The sequence below is a fragment of the Homalodisca vitripennis genome, chromosome 4 (assembly GCF_021130785.1).
Source record: "Homalodisca vitripennis isolate AUS2020 chromosome 4, UT_GWSS_2.1, whole genome shotgun sequence".
NCBI lineage: Eukaryota > Metazoa > Arthropoda > Insecta > Hemiptera > Cicadellidae > Homalodisca > Homalodisca vitripennis.
Window position 1 is genome coordinate 29,432,783 of NC_060210.1, and position 18,042 is coordinate 29,450,824.

An 18,042-nucleotide genomic window follows, 5' to 3' on the forward strand; every position below is an offset into this window, starting at 1 on the left:
TCTTGTTATTGTTTTATGCTTTTAAAGTAACAAAGTTTAAATTATACTGCTAAGGCATACTGGGGTATATTTTACAAAACTTTTGCTTGGATTTGCTGTCTAAAATGAGATTACCAAACCACAATAAGCATAAACAGTTCATAGACTAAAATTCTAGATAATAACTACTTGTGGTGGCAAGGAAAATCAGGACATTGAAGAAGCCTAATGTCACTAGTGATGAAATTAATGACATGATGAATTTCAGTTCATAACAAACACTTGCCAAGGTAATTAGATTAAGATACCAGGAACAGCTTTGTTGTGGAAGAACAGCAATAATTACCACATTAAATATGAAGCATTTAATTAGTCCTCTTTAGCTGTCTGTAGCAACAATTGTAGATTATTAATTTAGGTCAAAGTGTATTGCCAAACTATATTTGCTAAATTGAAACATGGTCTGTACTAATAATAATGCAGAATTGAAACTTGTATTCCTGACTAAAATGTGAAAATTAGAACTCAATGTAGATACAAAAGCTGAAGATGTTAATGGAAAATGTATGTTGTTCGGTCTTGTAGATCTGCATGACCAGTCTGTGTGACACTCTGCGACTACTGGGCTGTTTCTCACTGCGGACTGTCATCGATGACAGTGAGGAGGCTTGTGTATCATCAAAGGAGGAGGAACTGTTCCACAGCCTCTTCACAGGCAACATCTTGGAACCAATGTGAGTCACAATGGCATGCAGGATTTTTAGTACAATTTAAATTTAATATTCTAAGAGTTGCAGTTGGAAAGAATATCCAGAAAGATTGAATCTTTAGCTGATTAATACCTTTCAAGTTGAACCAATTTGAAAAAAAATATTTTGGCTCATATATCTTCATTAGGATTGATGTCCAGAAACAGTGGATCTGTATCCCACTCAAGTGTGAGATATAGATGATCTCAGCAAGGGCCTATTTCTACATATTTAGTTTTAAGGACTTAAGGTCATTAACTGAATAACACCAAATTTGGATGAATAAAAGTAGTGATTCTGGAATGGCTGGTACTGAAGGCTTTCTTCTTTTGTAATGGAACATGTGTGTGAATCCATCCCATTTTATTGTTTATCCATCTCTTTTAACTATATTCTCTGGAAGTTTTCAAAAAAGTTAGAATTACTGATCAGGAGGTGACCAAACTTCTCAATCTCTCTGCGAAAAATTTAAGCATAGGGTTTTCTGCTAACTATTTATTTCTCAATCGACTAAAAAAACCTCAATAGTCCACTTTAGACCCCACAAGAATGAGAGTGCGTTAGTTACTCTCCTTGACAATATACCTATCGAGCATTCTTCAACGGTCTGCTTCCTGGGACTCCACATTGATTCCAGATTTGATTGGTCAAATCACATCAGTCATGTCTGTCAAAGACTTGGTGCCAGCATTTACTCTTTAAGGTACCTAACAAGTTTTCTGTCTAGAGATACCGTTAGGCTGGTGTACTTTGGTTACTTTATGCCCATTTTAACATATGGATTGATTTTCTGGGGGACGGCTTCAGGTAGGTTGATCAGTAGGGTTTTTAAACTGCAGAAGAAGGCTGTTCGACTGATGTGTGGTCTGGGTCATCGTGAGAGCTGTCGGGAGGTTTTCCCTAGGGAAAGCCTAATGACATTGCCATCACTTTATATATATTCGGTTGCCACATTTACATTTAAGAACCTTCAATCCTTCCCATCATTTAACCACGTGTATTCTACAAGAAACAGAGATGCTCTAATCATTCCGCAACACCATAATAACACATTTAAAAAATCAATGTCATATATGGGCCCTAAAATCTTTAATGCTTTGCCTTCTAGTATCACAGCGTGCGAGACTGAGACGTCTTTTAAAAACAACTTAAAAAAATACCTAATAAGACAAGCATTCTACTCCATTAACAAACTGGTGAGCGGTGCTCCAGCCTAGTGGACGATATAGATAAGATTTTTTGTAGTTTAAGTTGTACTATTTTATATTTTAAACTGTTTGTTACTGTTATTTAAATGTGTGATGTTGTATTCTTCTGTCTAGTATTAATCGGTTCTATAATATCTGACCATGTTCCATGCATGTCTCATGTCAACGAACAATAAAGAATTTGATTTGATTTTGATTTGATTTGAACTACTAAATACATTCTCCCTATCTGTATTAAAAATGTTTACGTTGCCTGCTGAATACGTAACTATAGACAAAATTCGTACATTCTTATATCTTATGCATCTGTGAGAAAGGATTGTAGTCTCAGTTGATAAAATCAACAAGTCACTTCACAAAGAGACTGTTACAGTCGACAAGGCTAGCAAAATGATGAAGGAATTTTCAAATACGGTTCAGGAAATCTGAGATGAAGGCATTGGTCCAGCAATCGACTATGCAACAAAACAAGTTCAAGAAATCAGTATCAATGATAATTTTGTTGAAAAAAAAGATGGAAGATCATAAGCCATTGTCTTTTAGATTCAAACAAACAAACGCATGATGACTATCTCGACTCAAAACAGGAGTTTCAGAGGGAACTAAATTTGGTTTATGATCAAATCCTGACAGCAGAACTCACAAAGAGGTATGAAGCAATCAATATCTTCAAAATTCTATTTTCTAATGGGAGAAGCTCTAAAAAAAAGAGCTAATTGATGTTCCCCGTAAAGATGCTGCAGATTAAATATTCTTATGATGTAGATGTAGTTGAGCAATCAAATGAATTGGACATTTTTCGAATGCAAGCTAAAGAACTTATAACTGTGTTGAAAAAGCAACACCACTTGACATTCCTAAAAATATTCAAGAGCTTTCTTTTGATAGATAGATATATAGCCGAATATCCAAATAGCACTTAGAATTTACTTAACACTTCCTGTTACGGTGGCCTCTTGTGAGCAAAGCTTCAGTAAAATAAAGCTCATCAAGAATTATTTAAGATCGTCCGTGGGACAGGAACGTTTGTCAAATTTAGCTATTTTATCGATTGAGTACGAAGAGGTAGCAAAACTTAACTTAGATAAAGTAATTTTGCAAAAATAAAAGCTAGGAAAGTATGATTTAAGTAGATTAACCAAGCTTAATAACAGCATTAAATTAAATTGTATATAGGTATTCCTAGCAACTCAATGTATTTTGAAATAGACTTTGTAAATATAATGAGTTTTTTTATTTAAATGTGTGTTTCTGTTCCTTAATCCTTAATACCTTTGATTCTGGGCTGTAATTTAGTTTCATTCTTTCTTAAATTTCTGTAAATTAGCAGTATTGCCTACCTATATTTATTTGTATATATATATATATATATATATATATATATATATATATATCTTTTTTTTTTTTGCCAAGAAATGCCTTCACATTTTCTTATGACAAGGGAAAATATCAATCTCTTTGTATTGATAAAGAGGGTGGATTCTATGTTTCCTGGGGGATTCTTTTGAGGACGCCATTTTAAATTCTTGCCAGGGGCGCTATATACCTAAGATACACCACTGCTTTATCATACTCATTTAAATACTCAAGAAGTATACACTTTACGAGAAAATGAAAAAGCAGTATTATGGATGCATATTGATTGCGTATTGCATATTAAAACAAGATGTCAACCATAATTCTAAAACAAAAATAAGGGCTTAAAAATGTTTGATGTTTAACATTTATCTTATGGGGTAAAACTCATGGTCTTTTCACTATAACCGGATATTAAATACAGTACTCTACATGCAGAGTTTATATTTGAAAAGTCAGTCACTATGTGATGACATATCTTATAAGTGACCCACAAAAGCCGATAATATTTAATAATTTAATTCTCATGTTTTAAACTTGAGATATATTTTTCTATATAATGTATTAATAGAACTGATGTCAAATTCAGTAGTACATTATGTCCAACATTGAGGGTATTAGGTACGTTAAAGCGTCCATCGTCGATATTTTCGACGACTCGGACTTTCACTAAACGTCATCGTCGAAAATTTCGACTATGAACATTCATCTCTTTAAATTCATTTTACGACGCTAATACCGGTCAAATCGCCGTATAACCTATACAGCTCGAAAGCCCGTGAGTTTTACTTTGTGTTTAGTGGTCTTTGGATTTCTCGTAGTCTGTATTGAACATTAGTCTACATCGTTTTCATCAGCTTTTGTTTCCAGTGAAGCATATAAGCCTTGTTGTTGTTGCTGAGATGCGAAAGAGTAAATTTCACCATTTACAGTGTATTTTGTGCTGTTTTCTTTGCTATATAGTTATCAATTCGTAGTTATATAGTTACTAATTAATTGTTTTGTGTGTGTGTGTTATTGTGACGTTTGTGCTATATTTCAATATCTTATAATATTTTTTGTAAAGATGTTCTGTTTATTTTCTTCAAAGTATACTTTTAGAAGCTATCTCATATATATATATATATATATATATATATATATATATATATATATATAATATCCAATTAGATGGTAATGAATATGAATTCTCTGATTTGTATGTGAACAATATATAACATTTGATAGCAAAATACTAAGAACATTGTTATATCAATGTGTTATATAACTACTGCAATTAGGAAAATTGTCAAATGTGCGCTTTTTAATAAAAATATGTATAAATTAAAAACTATATATATATATATATATATATAAACTGTTTAACATTATACATTTCTGTCTTCAGGACAAAGTTTCCCATAATTTGGCTATTCTAAATTTTCAATATATTCAATATTTCAAATACATGTCCATACTTTTTTGAAAAGTTTTTTATTTTTATTTTATTTTAATTTCTTTACTTCTAAGGTAAGAGAATTATTTTTCTAACTTTATAGTTACACAGTCTGAAAGCTCAGTTCTTTGCAGAAAAAATTGTATACAACACTTTATATTTAACTTAATATTTAGATTTATTATAGATTTTACAAGGAGGGCCTGCAAAACCTCACAAAACAGGTGTGCATTTCATAAAATATGATGGACGCTCGGAGGGTTAATGACATCTGTTCTTTAATGTATCTTCTGGCTCATGATGTTTATATGTCATGTCCTATACAGAATACCCGAGAATGTGCCGCTACAGCTGGTGTATGCATGCATTGTTTTACGAATGCTGTACAACATAGCGTTGGATACATACGACAAGCCGAATCAGAATGTTGTGTCGTTTAAGTCACCCTCCCATAAACGACAAAATATTGAGGTATTGTATTGCCTTATAGTATTTTTAGTATATATTCCTATAGTGAATTTCAGTAGGTATTTATATACATAGACTTATCTCACTACTGAGTTATATAAATTGCATTTCTAATAATATTATACTTAGTTTTTTTATTAAAGATTCCAACTATACTCAAAACATAGCAGTTTCATTGTCCACTAATAGTAGAGCATCCTCCATGATAATTAGAATACTTTAATTACACATTTCAGAAGAACAATTGTGGAAATGTTTTATAATATAAACTTTTTTAATTCCAAATTATTTTTAAATGAAGGGACAATATTAACATTAATAACTCTTGGAACGATACAAATATTTAAATTTTAAAATTTTGTCGATTTGCCTGTAGATGAAATCTGCCTCATTAAATATATACATTTATATTTGAAAATGTTTGTTTATTTCATTAGTCAAATTGAATCTGTACATCCTTCAAAATCATAGCCAATAGAAGCTCAGCAATCAAGACGTGTAGTAACATTTGGGGCTTAAAATAATATTACATAAGCTCTGTTCAATTGTTAAGTGAAAGAAGTTTTAATATTTAGAAATAAACAGTTCAAATACTTTGATATGCATTGGCAATGATATAAACATTTACTTGATTGTATTTTTTTGAGGAAGAAGTGGAACGAGTACCTTTATTATATTACCAACAGGATCCATGCAAATAACATCTTGTACATAATCATTAGGAGTCTCATCTTATCATTTCCCACTGTTTACTTCTACATAGGTGCATTAATTTCCAGTGTTTCTACTTTGAATTTATTCGCAACCTTTCTCAACAATTCATTACTTTTTAAGAGGTGTTGTAAAGATTTATGTGACTACTTTTTTTCCAATCTCCAGTGTAAAACTATGTATGGTAACCATATGGTTTCAAACCAAGGACCAACGTATATATTTTTGTTTTTTCCAAGTGCAGATTTGCAATTATTTATCCCAAGGAACTGTAAGTTCCAACAAAAGATCTGTTTTGAATCAATTTAGTAGCCAATACTTTAGTGACAAAGTTAAGTAGACTAAAATTTAAAGAAAGATTCACATGAACAAAAACTAATTTTGTATTAAGCTCTAATTACTTTAAAATATTTTATTTTGGTACTCCATACATTATTTTTTTAATTTCATTTAATTATTTTTATTGTTCGCTTTGCAGTGTGTCCTTTTAGTTTAAATGCAATTGACACAGGTTAATGCTCCCACTTTTAACCTAAGCAATATGTTATTCAGTAAATGTTAAACTGCAGTGCAATCAAATTTACTCTTAGATTTTGCTCAAGATTGTATTACCATTGCAGAGTCAGCGTTCTCTAGAGTCTCCATCATCTGGCCGTCGGATAAATTCTCTGAACCTGACACCGCCAGCACCTGACCCTGTGGTGGTTCACTCCGGAGTCGTCATAGCCATGCTCCAACTCATACCTTCCATACAGGACTTGGAGGAGACACAGGTATGTTTAAAGCTCTCTATAACATCTCTGCAATGATCTTTATGATAATTCTTTGTTACTTCTTTAGCTGTTAATGAAGTGGAAATAATTTTTGCAATAGGTAACTGTTCTTGTACTATTTCAGCAATCGCTGACTCTGCAAGTGTACATGACTGAGGTGGTTAAATCTCTTGTGCGCAGTGAACGCAACCAACAGGTAATCAAGTTATCATCTGTTACATTTTATTATTTTCGATTTTCTAAACGTACTACACCAGGTAAAATTTAACTTTATTACTGGATGTTACTCTAATGCACTAAATATAGATATCATTCAATTCTAGGATTTGTTGTATTTTTAGACTTTTTTTGTTAAAGTCAACAATTTTTAAAATATTTTGTTTTTAAAATGTTTATTAGATAAATTTTACTTTTTTAACTTGAACTAAATGCTAGTTTTGCCATAAGATACCACAGCTCTTTTTTCACTTGATTCTGACACCAATATTTTTAAATTAATTTATTACTTAATGAATACAATTAAGAGAAATTAATAAAATACACTGAAAAATCATGTGTTGTATCTGATCTACCAAATCTTCAAGTAAGAGCAACGGAACACATCTATTTGCGGACAACTGCTGACCCGCAGTATTTAAATTACCCATTGCTAAAATGTTTTATCGTCTAACTTTTTGTATGAGGATACTTTAATAGAAAAATAATTACTTTAGTTTTATAAGTATTAATTGGCTGGTAAAAAATACTCGGACTCATTTAGCAGTAACAGTAACTGAAACATGTAGCCTACTTGTACCATTTATGAGTACTCTGTAATGTATGATTCTAAATCGGTACGAGTACATTTAGAACTTGTACCTGGTTAATCAAAGTATCGGGTATAAGTAGTAGCCACAAGAAATAGTAAAAACTAACCTCATTTTCGTACTTCCTGTGTAATGGTAAAATTAAGATATTTAGCGTTTTGAACAAAACTGAATTTAAGTGCAGTGTCTTATATTTCGTAAATTAAAATAGTTATAAAATTTGAATTTATGTATTTTTTTTTTTATTTTAAAGTTCCAACATGAATGTTATGTTTGTCACAAATAGACTATAGACATAAGATTATTTTGAAATGAAATGCTCTTAGGGAGGGACAGGTTCTATTTGTTTCTCTCCCCTCCTGCCGTTGGTGCACCCCTGCAGCTGTTAATGTCTAAAACTGTTTTATAAAGGGATATTTAATTTTAGTATTACTACCCATGAGTAAATATCTAATACTATTTGGTTTCTTGGCGATCTGTATAGAGAATTTAGTGTAGGAGAAGAACAGAAATTATTATGTTACAAACAAAAAAATCAAAATCCCTTTGATAAACAAAAGAGCACCCAACACACAACCAACCATTGCACTATCAGATCTCGTTTTTGCTACCACAATGTGCGTGTTCATATTTATGCATATTTATATATGGTATTGTATGGTATAAACAATACGTATGTAGATATTGTCCTAATCTATTGATTTTTCACCACTTATAAATAGTTTAAGGAGACATAATATCTTCACTGTATTATATTGGATAAAGTAAATTGTATGATACTCAAGGTATATAAGTGCTACTGTACTATATGTTTTAGCCTGTCAAAACTTGTATGTAATTTTACCCTATTGCTTGATAATATCTAGTTGTACATGTATAGGTGATGTGCGACTCAGGACAACCATCTCATTTGCTGTCTGTGGGTCACAAAGCCCTGGAGCAGGAAACTCACCCCCTCCACTCCTCCCTCCAGTACATGTTCGAACGACTGGCCACACAAAACCTGGAACCCAAGGACCTCAGGTATTGAACAACAAAAATAAAATTGTCAAAGTTCTCTCATTCTCTAACATTGTATGTTGCTATTTCTTCATTACTAGACATTCTTCAAAGGTCTATATTGTATTATTTGGATCTCCATTTTTGTAATTACATTTTTATACAAAATTAATATTTAATATTAGTATCAGTAGACTGACCTTATAAACTATTTTCTATGGTCCACTGATTGAAAGAACACATAAAGGTACATAATTTTACACATAGTTAGAAGTTTTCTATTTCACTGCAAATCGAAAATATTTAGTATGTAATATATGAGTTCTTTCAATCAGTGGACCTTAGAAGATACTTTTATAGGTAAGTCTGCTGATCTATTTATCAACTAGTAACAATGCTTGGCTTTGAGCCCTATTAATTCAAATCTAATATTTAATATTGTTTAGAATATATATCCCTTATGCTTATTTTACTATTTTATAGGCCATTAATGGAATTAAAATTAAATCTTTTTTAACTTTTGAATACAAATTTAGTAAAAAAAAACTGGTTTGTTCCATTTTCTTGGGCATTTAATATGCTGAAAATAAGAAATTTCTAATAACCAGCCTAAATTTTGTAGGACCGCTTAGAAATATATTGTCAATGTCCTATAAAAATTAGTCAGTGTGAATAAGTCAGTAAATCAGGTCAGTATGGGTTGTTCAGAATGACTCTGCAGTACTTGGTCAATAATCAAACTTTTCTTTACTGTTCAGCATCATCCAGCAGTATGTAATGAATTTGCCATAAAGATTAGTCAGTGTGAATAAGTTAGTAAATCAGGTCAGTATGGGTTGTTCAGGATGACTCTGCAGTACTTGGTCAATAATCAAACTTTTCTTTACTGTTCAGCATCATCCAGCAGTATGTAATGAATTTGCCATAAAGATTAGTCAGTGTGAATAAGTTAGTAAATCAGGTCAGTATGGGTTGTTCAGGATGACACTGCAGTACTTGGTCAATAATCAAACTTTTCTTTACTGTTCAGCATCATCCAACAGTATGTAATGAATTTGCCATAAAGATTAGTCAGTGTGAATAAGTTAGTAAATCAGGTCAGTATGGGTTATTCAGGATGACTCTGCAGTACTTGGTCAATAATCAAACTTTTCTTTACTGTTCAGCATCATCTAGCAGTATGTAATGAATTTGCCATAAAGATTAGTCAGTGTGAATAAGTTAGTAAATCAGGTCAGTATGGGTTGTTCAGGATGACTCTGCAGTACTTGGTCAATAATCAAACTTTTCTTTACTGTTCAGCATCATCCAGCAGTATGTATTGAATTTGCCATAAAGATTGGTCAGTGTGAATTAGTAAATCAGACTTGGTCAATGTATTACTAGTCTACAGTATACTGTTGAGGACCGTTCATCAATACATGGTGAATACATCATATAGAGTAGATTGAATGTATTAGTTAATATTAAAACCGATTGGGTATATACAATCACAAAAAGTACTTGCTCCGCCGGACTCGAACCCGGATCTCTCACTTGCCGGGTGAATGCGCTACCATGTTACAAAAATAATTAAAAAGTGAGGGCTCTGTGGTGTAATGGTAGCACATTCACTCAGCAAGTGAGAGATCCGGTTTCAAGTCCCGGCGGAGCAAGTACTTTTTGTGATTCAATGTTTATTAAAAATTAAATTCAGCTATTGCCATTTATACACATTTAATTAATGTAAACAAAAGTTGTTTGACAGGTATTTGGTCTTCTGATTATATGTTAGTTTGGTTATTTAAACGCATATGTGACAGATACGGCCAAATACAAAATAATTGAATCGTAAAAAGCGAGGGCTCTGTGGTGTAATGATAGCACATTCACCCGGCAAGTGAGAGATCCAGGTTCGAGTCCCGGTGGAGCAAGTACTTTTTGTGATTCAATGTTTATTAAAAATTAAATTCGGCTATTGCCATTTATACACATTTTATATATATATATATATATATATATATATATATATTAAAAAATGAAACTGGTTACTAAGTAAAAACTAAAAATATAACACTTATTTTACTACCCAAAAGTATTTTAGTATTTTTAAACTATCCAACCAAATATTTAAAACGGTTTATAATAAAAAAACAACTTTAATATTTGATTTGAAGACTACTAGAATGATGTTCAATTTCACACCTAGACCTAATAATAAGGTCTCCTAATCATAATCATTATTTAATAAGAGTATAAAATTATTTTTTTTATAAGTTGAATAATTAAGAAAGTATGAAACCTCAAAAATGTAATTTGAATTATATTTTTATATGTAATATAGCTTTGTACATTTTGTAATATTATGCAGTAATACTAGATATATTTAATGGTAATCTGTGGTTTGTTACCAGAGAGTTCCTCCGGCTGGGCTCACCGCTGTGTTGTCTGCCGATGGACACACTGTTCCACTCTGGTAGCCGCAGTGTAGGTGGACCAGTGCCACTCACCCGTATTAAGACTCTGGTCTCCATGACAACTCCTCGATCTCACGGCAACTCCCCTCTCCCACCGTTTGTAGAGATGGACATGGTGGCTGAGGGGTTCGGCTGTCTCTACCTACCCAGTGTTGCACCACAGAGCCCCACAGGACCTTCTGTAGTCAATGTAGCCACACTCACAGCTCCAGACAGTAACGTGGTCGGTGGCATCGGCTCTGGTAAGCTTTTGTAAGAGTTTTAAGCCTCTTCCAATATACACGTTTTTGCTCTTTTTCTTTAGAATATATGTTAACTGCATTACACTCATTGTATTATTGTAGGGGACCGTATATTTCCACCTCAAACGGGGCTGAGCTACTCAACATGGGTCTGTGTAGAACGGTTTAGTGACCCTCGTTCCGACCCCCATTGTGTGCGGCTGTTGACTTTAGTACGTAACCTCCACTCAGCACGAGACGACCACCTTATCTGCCTGGCGATGGTGCTGTCTGCGCGAGACAAGGCCATCATCATCACCACCCAGGAGACACCACTCAATCACAGTGAGACCACTGTTGTTTTTTTATTTCTTTAATATTTGTTAAAATAAAGTTAGTTTTGGCTCATGCAAATATTGTATACTTTATATTGGGATTATTGTCATATAAGCTTTGTTTGACTTATATTTCAATTGAGAACAACTTGAAATAAGTAAATTTGTAATTGTTGATGTTGCATGTATCTTGAAGACTCATTACACTCAATGAAGTAGCACAACATTTAAAAAAATATATTATTGGTAAAAGGCTCAATTGTATCTCATCAACAATATTCCTCTAAATTTTGTTCTAGCATGTGCAGATTGTGAAACCTGGGTAAATATTACAAAACAATTAATAGAGGACAATTAACAGTAGGCTTGTATATTGTCACTTGTGGGTTTATTGTATAGGAATATTGCCTTAACAACGTGTTTTAAAGATTGTTTGGTCAATTAAGTGGAATCTGTAATCTGGAATCTTTTTCGTATTTTAAATAAATCTAAGACTCAAATTTGTTTGTATATAAAATTGTTCATGTATGCTCTAACCAGTATTCTAACTCGGGATATAAACTGTCAGTATTCTTACCCTAACTACTAGTTGTACATCTATAAGTACATAAATTCTTTATCCACAGCGAGTGCAGACTGGGAACCTGAAGGCCATGGGGACTCCTGTGCCAGAGTGTGGTGCCCTGACCTGCTACAGGAGGGTCAATGGCATCATATAGTCCTGGTCCTCAACAGAGCTGTGCTCAAGAACTCCTCCTTTTCTATCTATGTTGACTCTCAACTCATCACAACCCAAAAGGTGCAGTGGATATTGTTAATGGTTACAAAACTAATTATATATATACATATATCTATATATATAAAAGAAAGTCGTGTTAGTTACACTATTTATAAGTCAAGAACGGCTGATCCGATTTTGCTGAAAATTGGTAGGGAGGTAGCTAAGAACTGGGAGAAGGACATAGGATACTTTTTATCCCGTTCCCGTGGTCAGGATTCCGCCCCACTGGTCTCTAAAAGTTACCAAAATACCCGTAAGAAATGCATTGCAGCAAACATATGTTATTAAGTGAAAGAGCCTGTTCAAATTTAATCATCTGTTCTTTGTAAACATATATAATGCGACAAAAGAAATAATATGTTTAAATCATTTAATTACTATTTTTAAATTTCTTTACACCTATAGTTTGAAAGCATAGAGTAAGCTTAAGAGAAACAGCAAATTTTGTTTCAACTGTTTCTGCAATCACTGTTAAACATAGACTTTATTATCCAGATAATACAATTCAAATTTGACGTAAAAAATCACCTTTAACTGCAATATTTATCTAATATTAACCATGCTCATGCATGATTGGAAGAGCAATGCAGATATCAAAATTACTATCTTACGTTGGCTACAAATATAAAGAATGTTATAAAACCAACCTTAGTTGTTTTTTTTTGACAGAAGTATGGTTCTCGAAACTCCGTGTGTACATATTCTCTCGATCGAGACAACAAAGTTATTTCACAGGTGCATATTGAGACTGTTTTAACATTTAAATCTTAAATAGATCATGAGCTTGGAGTATCTTTCAGTGACTATCATTTATCTCAGAAGGGTAATAATGACTTTCAAAAGAAATATGCCTCCCATGTCCCAATTTTTCTGTAGGAAATCGTGTGCGAAGCCGTGGGTATCTGGGTATTTGGTTGCAATTGGTATTTTATTGAAAATCAAGAGTTTTCGTTATAAAATACTACGAATTTATTGACGAACTAGCTGTTACCCGCAGCAAATCGCGCATAATTGCTTTCACTAAGTAATATAAGGACTTTTCTAAAGATTGTGTGCGAAGCCGCGGGTAACAGCTAGTATTAATATAAAATTGATGTAAAAGTTATAAACAATTAAGTTTATCCTATAATTAATTGATAGTTTTACTTATCCTCAGCCTGTGTTAATAGACAGTCTAACTGGAGGTTATTGAAAATCAACTGTATTCACCACTGACACTGGTTAATCCAAGGTTGACCACTGCATGGTGGAATTGATATTGATTAGTTTCCCCTTTACTTTGTATTATGTTGTGATGTTAGAAGAAGTTTGACCTCCTGAACAAGTTTTACTTGAATCATAACAGTTATGATTAGCCATTATAACGACACCTATAGTTATAATATTTTTGAGTAATGCCTTTATATTATGTACCCAAACATATAGCTGCAATTTCTTAAACAAGATTAAAAATAAAATTTTGATCAGAGTTTTTTTAACGTTCTTTTTTATTGTAAAAATCCAGGTGCTGGTAAATATATCTCAAACAAATAATGGTTCCCTTCCTTGCACTGTGCAGAACGATATTTATCCATACACTGCAGCATTGTAGTGTTCAATGACCAACAGCTTACAACAATGTTGTGTTGGTAGTTATTTGCTCTTTTTTTAAATGTTTTTCAGAATCAGAATACTTCATTCATTAACATAGAGTACAGAATTGGTGTAAAATCATTTACAAATTCAAACACAGTTCAATGAAAATAGAGTCAAATTAATATAATATCTCGTTAGAGGTCAATAGAGGATGTTTTCCAGTTAAGGAACTCATCGATGGTATAAAATTGTCTTTCCAGCAACCATGCGATGAGTCAGTGTCTCGTGATGCATGTTTCTTCTCCTCTGGCTACTTCTGGTCGTAGGTTGAGGAACTTGGGCCTCAGGTAGGAAGGCTTCTCTTCAAAGATGGCCAAATGATGTGTTGGAACAGTAAAGTTTGAAGCCTGTCGGATATCATAACTGTGTCTATCAATATCTCTTTGAAGCTTAAGTTCTGTTTTGAAGCTTTGAGTTCTGGCATAAGTGGCCACCTCTAAGATGTACAGGCAAACCACTGTTAGAATCTTCAGTTATCTGAATTTTTATTGACAGCTGTCTATATTATTGAGCTCTGCAATCACTCTGATAGCTTTTTTCTGGTTTATGAGGAAATGCTATGTTATGTTGAAGGATGAGTAATGTGCACATTTTTTATTGAAACTTTTGAAAGACTCAGAGGTATAAACAAAAAAACTTAAAATGGATTGAGGCAGTAAATACACCTTAGCATTTCTTACATTTACAGATGGTGACAAAATTTAATTACCTGAACTTTCACCAGGTTTGATTTTAAACCTGTGTATATTTTGTTTAAATAGACTAAGGAATTGTAAATTTCCCACCAAGGAAAACCATAAATTTAAAAATAGTTTGGAATGGCATCCTGAATTATAGCTAGTTATTTGTATAATCTATTTGAAAATGTTGCACACACTCCAAGATCTTTTCAGGAAACACTCATACATGATTTTAAGTTAATGAATAGGATCGATTTAAAAATAAAAGGAAGTACAAAAACACTATTGATCACTGTCTGGGTTAGGTTTACCATTCTAAAGGAAAAGAATTGAAGGTACCTAAGTTGTGTGTAATTATGTTTCAGCTGCACTATATCTCGCAGAACCCTGGTGGGGGTGCTGCCAACCTGACAGTGGCGTCATCAGTATATGGTTATATTGGTACACCGCCACAGTGGCGCCGCTACTCCAGACTCAGCTGGAAGCAAGGTCCCTGCCACCTGCTGGAGGAAGTGCTGAGTCCTCACATTGTCAATGCCATCTATCAGCGCGGGCCACATTACCTTGGCAGTCTGCAAGCCACGCAGGTTAACGGTATGTTTCAAATTTTGTATTTAATATTGTTGTGTTCAGTACTTTCATGATACCACTGCACACTCCATAAAGTTTGCATTGTATGCACAAAATATTCCCACTTTGTAAAGCTTACGTATTATGGATTTCTCCTGATTGGCAGAGATTGCACAATATACATTTCTTTCTCTGGAATTATTGTGTTTTATTATTATGAATCTTTTTGTCTAAACCATTTGCTTTTTCCAGACCATTAATTTTTTTACAGTGTATGTACAATATTCTTTGCATTTTTCATATAATTTAAATAATTTTTTTCCTCTTCAATTACGTAAACATAAAACTCAGTTTTAGTAAATTTTTTAACACTTTGTACCCTGGGCCCTTGATACATGTTTCGGCGTGGCTCCCTGGGGGTTTTATGATGCTTTTAAAAAATTTTGTGTTATTAAAGTAATTATGTTATAAACTCATACTATAATATCTTTTTAAAGATAGAGATACATACTTGTTTCTAAATGTATACAAATATAAAGTTTATTTTCAAAATAAAATTATTACATACCATTGAATGTTACGTAAAAAATACAAAGAAAGTTTTTGCTACATAGCTTTTTAGTTCAGGTAGTTTGCCTTAGTTTGGTAATTTTTAAAACACAATGTTCTGAATCAAATACAGGATCAAGCACATTTTCGTTTAGATTGTTCATAAAATTGGTCCCAGGTGTGTATCAAAATCATCGTCACTTTCTGACTCGGAGTCAAACAAAAGATCGCGAATTGCATCTCTTTTGATTTCATCACCCATATTATTTAAACTTGAAAATAATAAGTAAAGAATATAAAAGAAAATCTACGGAAAGTCGAGAAGTAAGAAGAAAGCTAGTGTAAATACAAAACAAAACACCTCACATACCTCACATTGCTTGCATTTGCCTTTACTTCATTCAGTAAGAAACTAAAGTTCTGATTATTTACAAACAGGTAAATTCACATTTATAATACATTATAATAACATTTGCTTTAGTATTTGTCGGCAAGATTTGTAGAAAACTTAGTAAGACATCACTAAGACTCACAACAACACAAAACGTGAAACTCTACAAAGCAAACTGACAGTACCGACGATCAGCCGCGACACCTACGATCAGCTATCTAGACTCGTTTGTAGTACGACGATAAATATACGTATTTCATTACTAAAACGTGACCCAGAGATCTCAAAACCAACAAATACGAACTTAGATAACTAATGAACATAATCAAAATGTTTGAATCCAAAAATAAGATGACTGAGCTAAATAATACAATTAAATAACACGACCCGAGCTATACTCGGGCGCCGGTAGCAGGTGCTGCCGACGCGGCCCGACCTATACTCGGGCTCAGGGTACAAAGTGTTAACTTAGTTACAATGTGATGCTGAAATGAAAAGTATTTTTTACAATGTTGTATTTCATGATATAAATTAATTTCACTCTCTTCTCATACCGATTTCTTCAGACAACATTCACTCAAAAAAGATCCAAGTTATTCCAGATAATTTACTTATTAAAGTCCTATCATCAATATTATAGCAAAACTCTTCACATTTTATTAACCTAACGGTTTTCTATTTATACCTTCAACTATGTTGATTTACTGTATTTGTTTGCTGCTTTTTACAGATAAAGGTTTGTAGAGTTTTTATGTGTACTTTTGCGTATATTTAATATATATTTTCCACTAAGTCATTTTCATTATCCATGTTTGTATCATTATCATCACGTAAATGAAGCCAATCGGATATTTGTGCATCGTATATTTCTATGGTACAATGAAAACTAGAAATAAAACCATAAAATACTCCAGGACGGGTGACATGTAAAAACAACACGCAGTAGCTTTCAGCACTGTGTGACTACAGCGAGCTCATCAAGGTGCAAACACTCATAGCAAAGGACTAAGGAAGTGCTGACATCTAGCAGAAAATGCCAGAACTACATGTATGACAGACTGTTGTCATAGAAATGCTTCTTGCACAATATTACGGCAGATAACAGAATAAAAGAGGAACAATATAATGATATTATTACATCATTAGCACACTATTACGCAATCGCTATGACCGTATTATTATGTCATAAATCGTTAACAGATTAAAATTTGTCTTCCATTCAAAAAATTCATCATTCAGTGCCAATTTCAAGTTTTACCAGAAGTTAAAAAATGTGCAAAATGGCTAATATGGACATTTGGAAATGTTCCAAAAGTGTTAACATCCAGTTTTACTTGACATTTGATGATAGGAAGATACGAGGGTTGCTTTTTCAACTTCCAATGTTTAATAAAAATAAATATAATGAGAATAATGAAATAAATTTATTATAAAAAGTTAAATACATATAAGGTCACTTTTCAACATAAAAGCCATTAAAATGGAGTCATTTTTCATACCAGGGTACAAAATTTCCAGTACCATTATTGTATCATCTGTTCGGAAACTATACATTTCTAGCCACCTCTTTAATCCAGGGAATTCATGTAAATTGCTTGGTGCTAGGTCAGGGTTTAGACCAGATTGTCAAAAATATCGTGTTTAAACCTGTCAGGCAGCCATTCTATCAGAACAATCTACTTTGTATTCAGTGAATAGAACATCAATCTAATGTTGAAGCTAGTTTTATTTTACCTTTGCTAACTTTTTCAGGTTTTCAACAAATTTTTGCAATATTTGCAGCTCATTCTCGAGTGGAAGATGTTAACTTAAAATATCGTTGTTTAAATATCAATTCCTTAGTGTCTCGTATATGACATTTTCAACTATTACATATTAAAAATTGTATATTTAAAATTATAAAAATTGCCGACAAAATATGATTTTTTTCTACTTTTGTG

At 32.7% G+C, this 18,042-nt stretch overlaps 1 protein-coding gene across 1 annotated transcript in view; it reads left to right on the plus strand.

Moving 5' to 3' along the window:
• LOC124359086 (WD repeat and FYVE domain-containing protein 3-like) overlaps positions 1–18,042 on the plus strand; it is a 178,529-nt gene that overhangs the window by 40,838 nt on the left and 119,649 nt on the right. The window contains 9 exon segments of the mRNA XM_046811521.1: positions 565–713; positions 5,054–5,198; positions 6,527–6,679; positions 6,804–6,875; positions 8,366–8,508; positions 10,878–11,182; positions 11,285–11,506; positions 12,123–12,295; positions 14,958–15,186. Coding sequence (XP_046667477.1) covers positions 565–713; positions 5,054–5,198; positions 6,527–6,679; positions 6,804–6,875; positions 8,366–8,508; positions 10,878–11,182; positions 11,285–11,506; positions 12,123–12,295; positions 14,958–15,186 — 1,591 coding nt within the window.